Below are 9,121 nucleotides of genomic sequence, written 5' to 3' on the forward strand. Positions count from 1 at the left end.
GTACCTGGATTATGGGGAAAAGAGAAGGGCAGGGGAAGAGCAAAGGAATGGAATTGAGAGTGTATCTCAGAATTTATACTTTTCCTGTGTACCCTTCACTCCTGAAACCCCCACAAAGAGATTATCCATCCTGTGAAAGTGTTAGCCGCTCAGTAGTGTCCCACTCTTTGCAACTCTGTGAACTGTAGCAAGGCTCCTCTGTCCATGGGATTCTCCAGGCCAGAATACTGGAGTGGATTGCCATTTTCTTCTCCAGGGGATCATCCTAACCCAGGGATCAAACCCAGGTCTCCCATATTGCAGGCAGATTCTTTACCGTCTGAGCAAACCCTTAAACTACATCCTAAAGAGGTTACAGGGGCAGTCATCCCTGGGTGGGCTCAAACCACCAATCTTTTGGTTAACAGCTGAAGACTCTTCTTGCTCTCCATCTTTAGCATGTACCATCACCAGGGAGGCTTGCCAGGTGGCGCTCGTGGTTAAGAAGTCACCTGCCAACGTAGAAAGAGACTCAGGTTTGATCTCTGGATTGTGAAGATACCCTGGAGGAGGAAATGGCAACCCACTCCAGTATTCTTGCCTGGAAAATCCTATTAGCAGAGTAGGCGGGTGGGTTAATTCTATGAAGTTGCAAAGAGTTGGACACGACGGAGCCACTGAGCACACACACACAAAGGTTAAGACAAAGATCTGATTGTGGAATAGATTCTAGCAACAAATATTAAATAAAACATGCAGAGAAGCTTTGGTAGGATTAGAAGGGAGAAGAAAAGGCCATTAAAAAAAAAGTTTGAAATAGCCTGGGATTTAGGAAGACCTAATTCTGGAAAATCTCTTTGTGCTTCACTTTTCCCTTTGAGTCTGTGTTGGTCTCCACCATTCCCTAACAAATAGCACAGTTTAGCAAGCCTCACTCATGATCTCGCCTTCCTATGGGTCACAAGACCAGGTAGGCTCAGCTTGCTTCTCTGCTTGGGACCTCAAAAGGCTGAAGTCAGAGGGTCTGCTGGGCTTGAGCCCTGATCCTGAGAATCTGGGGAAGATTCACTTCCAAACTCATTCAGGTGTTCAGCAGAATCAGCTCATTGTGGTTTGGGAACTGAGGTCCCTTTCTTTACTGGCAGAGTCTGCTCTCAGCTTCTAGAAGCCTCCAGAGTCGCTTGTCACACACATGTGTTTTTGTGTCTGCTCAGCCACTCAGTTTTGTCCCACTCTTTGCAACCCCACGGGCTGTAGCCCGCTGGGCTCTTCTGTCCACTGAATTTTCCAGGCAAGAATAGTGGAGTGGATTGCATTTCCTTCTTCAGGGGATCTTCTTGACCCAGGGATTGAACCCTCAGCTCCTACATCTCCTGTATGGACAGGAAGATTCTATACCACTGCGCCTCCTGGGAAGTGGCAAAAGGCCCCTGCTATTCAGCAATGGCACTCTTGATTCTTCTCATAGTTCAGACCTCTCAGAGGTCTCCTCCTGCCACCAGCCAGAGAAAACTCCCTGCTTTTAAGGTCTTGTGTGATTAATCTCCTCTAGGTCATCCAGGATAACGGCCTATATTAAGGTCACTAGTTAGTGGCCTTAATTACACCTTCAGGGTTCCTTTGGCTTGCCATATATCATATCCACAGGCATGCTGTCTTATAATATTAACAGTTCTTGGAGTTAGAATGGGAATCTTGGGGCAACGTTTTTAGAATTCCTTCTCCAGTAAGTCCCCCACATATGAATGAGTCCGTTCTGAGAGTCCAATCCTAAGTCCAACAAAGTTTGCCTAGGTACCCAATTAACACCATCCAATATATGGTATCGTGCTGAATAGGTTTATAATACTTTTCACACAGATAATACATAACAAACACACACACACAATTTTTTTAAAAAATTGATCTTACAGTACAGTACCTTGAAAAGTACAGTAGTGCAACACCACAGCTGGCATCCAGGGGCTGGCATCCAGTGAACAGTTAAAAAGAGTTACTGGCTGGGGGAAGAGAGGAAGTAGGGGATGGTAGAGCTGAAGGGTCATCAGCAAATAGGAAATGGAGGGCAAGCTGCAGCATCTTTGAAAGTTAGTAACTGCAGGGTTCCTAAGTAGGGGACTTCCTGTGTCATGATTAAATGGACACCAGAGGGTAACTTCATTTTCATTAAAATAAGTCTCTGGGTCAGTGATGCCCTTTATCTCTGATCTACATAAATGCCCGCTTTCTGTTTCCGAGCCTCAAAATTATTCCCCAGACAGTTAAATAAACCAAATGGCCAGTAGCCGTTCCTAAAAATGCTGGTGGCCAAGAACGTCTGGATTGTTGAACGTTCCTAGTAGACTTGTCTTGAAAAATCTAAATCTGTCCCTGTGTTCTTGGTTTGTCCTAGGCTTGATTTATTATTTCTGTTGACTTTTTAAAAAATTGACTTAGAAGTTTTGAGAGAGTCCATCTGTAAATGAAACAGTTCCCTTTATTTCCCATTCATGTTAAATTTCTCAGGGAAGGTATCAGTCCCTTTGGAAAAAAATGTCATCGCGTTTCTTTCTTTCTTTTTTCCTGTTTAACCATCCCCCTCTCTGAGGTTTACTAGAAATATGCTACAAAAAAGGCTAAAAATAAACTTGCCTATAGAGACTTGAAAGGAAAATAATTCCTTTTCTTCATCAAGAACAATTTGGGCCTAAGAAGGCATGGGAGCAGTTCTTGGGCTATTGAGAAGAATCCAGTTTTTCTTCCTCAGATTAATCTCATCATAGATGGAGAATATGGGTTTTGAAAATAGATGCCTTCTTTTTATTTATTTTTAACTTTCACACTGTTTTTCTTTTATTTATTCTGTTAAACTGGCCAGGTCCTTTCAAGAAGTACACTTGGATTTACATATTCTGGGGCTTCTCTGATGGTTCATACAATAAAGAATCTGCCTGCAATGCAGGAGACCCAGGTTCGATCCCTGTGTCAGGAAGATCCCCTGGAGAAGGAAATGGCAACACACTCCAATATTCTTGCCTAGAGAAATCCATGGACAGAACAGTCTTGTGGGCTGGGCTGTATAGTCCATGGGATCACAAAGAGTCAAACACAACTGAGTGACTGACATGTTACGTATTCTAGATATTTAATGTTTAATTATATAATGCAATTTTTTCATCCCTTCATTGATCAAATACTTAGTGAGGACTATGTCAATGCCAGGCATGGTTCTGTTAATAGGTGCTGGGAATGAAGCAGTAGAACAAACAACCAGTTCATTCCTGTGGAGCTTACATGTTAATCATAGCACATGTTTATTAATGTACGAATAATTAATGAATAAATATATGAATTATAATTTACTATAATTATAAGTAAATAAATGTTTTTATTTTATTAATATGAATTAATGAATAAATAAATATAAGGAAGGCAAGTATCATACTCAATGTGTTACAACAATAAAAGCTATAGACAGATTTAAAGTAGAATAAGAGCATTGCGGAATGTTATGAGTGGTGGGTGAAGTTTTTATTTATTGTGGTCTGTGAATGCCATGTTCCTAAAGGATGTTTAAGAAGACATTCAAAGGAAGTGAGGAGTAAGCTACTCAGGTACCTGCTCCGTGCAAAAGGAGCAAGGTCACAGTGACCCAGGTGTGGCAGGACTTTTGAAGGAAGAGCTGCCCTGAGCCCAGAAGTGCTCTCAAGGAGGAAAGGTGGGGAGAATGAGGAATACAAGTGATGGGGAGACCAGACTATATAGAGGTGCCTTGGTTTCCTTTCTGACTGCGATGAACAGCATGGGCGAGTTCTGAGAAAAGTGACGAGAGCTGTCTGAAGTTTCAGGCCATCACTCATCTTCTGAGCGGGGGAATAGAAGGGACCCAGGAAAGCACTTAGGAAGCTCCAACCGCAAGATAGCATGGTGGCCTGGGCTTGGATGGGGGCAGTAGAGACACTGAGAAACGGTCAGTTCTGAATGGATATGGATTGAAGGGAAGGTTGACAGGATCTGCTATTGGACTGCACGTAGAATGGAAGAGAAAGAAGTCCATCAGACAGGACTCTAGGTTTATGGCTGGACCCATGGAAAGAATGGAGCTGCCATTGGCTTTTCTCCGAGGGCAGAGACATGGGAGGAGCCGACCTGGCAAAAGGAAGGGGGGATGGAGAGGTCAGTTTGGGGTGAAGCCCTTCCTACGGAGATGTCTAGTAGGCAGCTGACCACTTGTATCTGGAATATAAGGAAGAGGCTCGGGGGCACATTTGTCAATAGTCCCGTTATGGTGGCTTTAAAATCCGTGAGGTGAGATGAGATGATGTGGGAATGAGAGTAGGGAGAGATGCAAGGACTAAGTCCTGAGAGTGTCCAGCACTTAGAAGCGGTCATGAAGGGAAGGGGCTAGGAAGGAGCCCAGAGTGACCGAAGGAGACCATCAACAGGATCACAGAGAACAATCCGAACCAATACTGCCAATGTTTGGTCCACTTATCACACAATAGCCGTCCGGTCTTCAACATTTCTTCCCCATAAAATGTTGTTTAGAAGTTTTATTGGACCAGTGTCCCAAACTCTGATGAGTCATCACACCTTTCTGGAATGCACTTGATGCTTTCAGCCGCTCTAGGTACTAGGTACAAGTCAGGAGGGACTTCACAGGTGGCTTAGTGGTAAAGAACCCACGTGCCAAGGCAGGAGACGCAGGAGATGTGGGGTTCACCCCTGGGTCAGCAAAATCCCCTGGAGGAGGAAACGGCAACCCACTCCAGTATTCTTGCCTGGAAAAATCCCATGGACTGAGGAGCTGAGTAGGCTACAGTCCGTGGGGTCACAGAGTCTAACACTGACTGACTGAGCTCGTATGCACAGGTAAGGAGAAATGAGGCTAAGAAGGGGCTTGTATAAAGTTACCAAAAAATGAAAGGAGGGAGCTGAGGTTACAATTCAGTGTGAATAGTATGATAAAATGGCTAATATTTATTGAACACAATATTTTTCAGACACCGAGCAGGTATTATTTTAATCAGTTCTCCCAGCAACCAGTAAGATTGATACTAATATTATTCCGATGAAGAAACTGAGGCTTAGGAAGTGAGTTAACTCAGCCAAGGCTCAGAGTTACTAAGTATCAAAGCTGAGACTCAATTCCACATCTGCCTAAGACAGAGTCCTCTCTCCTAAGAGCCACAGCAGGTTTTGATCTTAGACTCAGACCCTCCCTGGGCTCCTCCCATTCACTCCAGGCTCTTCTGTCTGTCTGTCATCTCCTTGTGTGGTGATATTTCTCCAAATGCAAAGGCCACTATGATATTCATCCAGCAAAACTGCAGAAGAGCCGATGCAAAACAGCCCCCAAAGAAAATAAGAGTGTTTCCTATTCAGGGAGGTATTTGAAAAAGGTCACGGATGCCCGCTGAGCCGTCTGTCTGAGGCTTCTGTATGTGCGTGATGTGCGTGTTACCCTTCTCTTGAGCAAGATGATCTTTAGAATTACAGGAAGGACGGCAGACACCAACATAAGTCTGCCATCTGCTATTTAAAGCACTAACAACAGGGTTCCCGGCAATAAGAGAAGAATATTTTGTTCTCATCAAAAGAAATTAACATGTGGGTGGGTGGGGTCTTGGGAAGTGAAACTAGAGAATTACCAATTTAGGGGTCAAGTTCTAGTTGCTGCGCTAAGAATGGTAGTCCTGGAGACAGCGCCTTGAAACTGTTTCCCTATTCAGTGGGTTTTAAAATGCCTGCCTGGATCTATTCCAGAAAGAGTAAATGAGAAAATGTAGGTGAATGTGATAGGTAAACTATATTCTCACCTGGAGAATTCCATGGAAAAAGGAGCCCAGCAGGCTACAGGCCATGGGGTCACAGAGTTGGACATGACTGAGTGACTAACACACACACACAGTGTATTCTTGGGGTTGCTGATTCTGTCTCATTGTGGAGTTACCCACATTCACACCGAGAGTGTTCAAGACCCTCTAAAATATCAGACAGTGAAATGAGTAAAATGGTTCGGGGACTCAGAAAGAGGGAGACTCAGACAAAAAGATAAGGACATGGAATCAGGGTGACAGAAGAGGAGAGAAAAGAGAAGATAGGAAAGGGTGTTCTCTTTCTTGCTTGATGTGTATCCCGATCAGAAAAGATACTCTTAAATCCTAGTGTGCACTTCCATGTGACTTTTGTTCTTATCTAGATGGAAGGACAACCCAGCACTGCCTGTGGGCTTGGTATACGAAGGTGTCTCCAAAGAGCCCCTGAGTTACTCTGGTGGAAGCGCTGCTCAGAGCACAATACTCCATGCCTTTGATGAGTTCTTGGGTGTCCGTCACAGCAAGGAGAGTGGTAAATCAGCCATTTTTCTTTTTTCTTGTTTTTTTTTTTTTTTTTTTCCCTATCAGAGAGGAAGAGCAGAGCTGTTTTTACCAACTGGTAAGTCCAACTATAGGTCAGAAAGTCTGTACTCCTCCCGATTAACCAGGAGACTATGTGCCTGCCATCTGTGATTGTATCCAGCCAATTCATATCAGAGCTCAGCTGAATGTTGGGTTTTACTTCTGAACTTTAAAACGCTGCTGAATTTCCAGAGTTCCCTGTAACTTTATTTGGATCCTTACGCAGTAGATTGCTTTTTCTAGAGTGGGGGAGTGGTCTGGAGACTGAGGTCCAGGCACAGTGTTGCCCAGTCAGGGTGTAGCTGCTGATAGATGTGGGTTCCTCCACTGAAGCCTGTCCCCATGGAAATAGTGCAGCCTCAGCCCACGTCCCTCTAGACCCTAACAGGGTTCTGCCATCTTGCAGGCTTGAAAGGGTGCCTTTCCTTACCTGCCATCATCAAGCCAAACGCTCAATAGCTGCAAAAAGACATTTCCTAGTGCAAAGTTTCTAAGCTGGAATAAGAAAATAGAAAAATTTTAAAAAATGACTAGAATTTGGTCATAGAATCTAGAAAGAAAGAAAGTGAAGTCGCTCAGTTGTGTCCGACTCTTTGCAACCCCATAGACTGTAGCCTACCAGGTTCCACCATCCATGGGATTTTCCAGGCAAGAATACTGGAGTGGGGTGCCATTTCCTTCTCCAGGAGATCTTCCTGCCCCAGAGACTGAACCCGGATCTCCCACATGGTAGGCATTGTAGGCAGACGCTTTACTGTCTGAGCCACCAGGGAAGAATTTAGTCTTACCCACAAAAGGCAATTCTCTAGAGCTATGATCAATTTTCATGGGCTTTATTTTTTGGGGGGGGGGGGGAGGTGGTGTAGTATAATTGCTTTATAATGTTGTGTTAGTTTCTGCTGTACAATGAAGTGAGTCCGCCATCCACACACATATATCCACTTCCTCTTGCACTTCCCTCCCATTCGCTGCCCCATCCCACCTCCAGGTCCTCACAGGGCACCGAGCTGAGCTTCCTATGCTCTACAGCAGGTTCCCACTAGCTGGCTGTTTTATACACAGTAATCTACATACATTGGTCCTTCTCTCCCAGTTTGTCCACCTATCTGTGTCTCTACTCCTGCCCTGAAAACAGGCTCATCTGTACCATTTTTCTAGATTCCATATATGTGTGTTAATATATGATATTGTTTTTCTCATTCTGACTTATTTCACTCTGTGTGACAGACTCAGAGCCCATCCACATCTCTGCAAATGATCTAGTATTGTTCTTTTTCATGACTGAGTAACATTCCATGGGCTTCTGATTTGATGATGTCAATGATGTACCATGATTAGTATTAATCCCATAACGAATTTCCTATAAATGATCTCTCTTCTGTCTATATTTCCCATACTTACCTATTGACCCGATTTTTAAACAATTTGACGTCGAGGCTATCACTAAAACAATTATTCATTCTTTATCTTCTTGCCCTCAGAAACTTTTATCACTTTCCTCTTCCTTAGCACTCCCTCTAAAATGAAGCACTTGACAAAATTCAGCAGAATATTTAGCTCCTCCATTTAAGGGTCCATGCCTTACCTTTGTGGATACACCCCGTGTGACTAGTGAGGTATTTTGCCCACATTTCAGAGATGATAACTATTTATACATTGGCTGGTAGAGCTGGTCCCAGATTAGCTATCTGAAATGGGGCTTTCTTCTTTTCCCTTCCTCATTTCCAATCACCATTTGGAGGCTTTGGGAATTCCCTGGTGATTAAGACCCTGTGCTTCCAATACAGCGGGTGGAGCTTCAGTCCCTGGTCAGGGAACTAAGTTCCCACATGCTGAGTGAGGGAACCAATATATTTTTTAAAAAAATTAAAAAAGAGAAAAAGCTTTGGAGGATGTGATGTCTGTAAGCAAAAGAACCACAAGTTGACTGGATACTGTTAGGATGAGTAGTGAGGATCAGGGCGGCATAATGTCTTGACAGGCAGACAGGTTTGCTCATCTTTCCATGGGGAGTTACAGCCTTGTCCTGCCATCTTTCTTTCAGCTGATTTTCTGCACAGGATGAGGGATTACATGCCTCCTTCCCACAGGGCCTTCGTAGAAGAAATTCGCGGGGCTCCTTCCCTGAGGACCCACGTCCTGTCCTCTGGGAATGGCCAGCTTCTGACGGCCTATAACCAGTGTGTGGAGAGCCTGGCAGCCCTGCGCACCTACCACCTGGCCCTGGTGACCAAGTACCTCATCACGGCCGCATCCAAAGCAAAGGCCCGGAGGACCAGCCACCTCCCGAGGCCCCCTCAGGCCCTCGAGGAGAGGGGCACGGGGGGATCGGCCGTCGTGAGCTTCCTGAAGAGCGTCAGGGACAAGACGCTGGAGGCCCTGCTCCACCCAAGCGGCTAAGGGACCGCCCTCTCTCCGGCAATGCAAACCCAGCAATTGCAGGAGATCTCTCCTTGTCCTCCTCTCGCTGGACACGAGCAGACCTGGAGAATGGGACTATTCTGTCTGGAATAATCTAAAAGGGACCTCAGTGCCATTCATGTCCTTGCTCCCCAGAACACCACCTTCTCTTTTACTGAGAACTATTCACAGAAGAGGGTTTTCATGGCCTGAAACTTGTTATTCCTTCTCTAGTTACTGTTTTATAGCGAACAGCTCTGGATTACCGCTTTAGAACCACCCCTACCCCCCACCCCCACCGGGAGCAAGTATACCCATATTCTATTTGCCAAACAATAGAAACCCAATCTACATTTCACTAA

The 9,121-nt window shown here is 44.8% G+C and overlaps 1 protein-coding gene across 1 annotated transcript in view; it reads left to right on the forward strand.

Moving 5' to 3' along the window:
- Positions 1 to 8,759, forward strand: part of IDO2 (indoleamine 2,3-dioxygenase 2) — a 67,175-nt gene extending 58,416 nt beyond the window's left edge. The window contains exons 9-10 of the mRNA XM_052661530.1: positions 6,161 to 6,309; positions 8,404 to 8,759. Coding sequence (XP_052517490.1) covers positions 6,161 to 6,309; positions 8,404 to 8,759 — 505 coding nt within the window. The remainder of the gene's footprint in view (positions 1 to 6,160; positions 6,310 to 8,403) is intronic.
- Positions 8,760 to 9,121: the final 362 nt, after the last annotated feature.

Source organism: Budorcas taxicolor, chromosome 24 (assembly GCF_023091745.1).
Source record: "Budorcas taxicolor isolate Tak-1 chromosome 24, Takin1.1, whole genome shotgun sequence".
NCBI lineage: Eukaryota > Metazoa > Chordata > Mammalia > Artiodactyla > Bovidae > Budorcas > Budorcas taxicolor.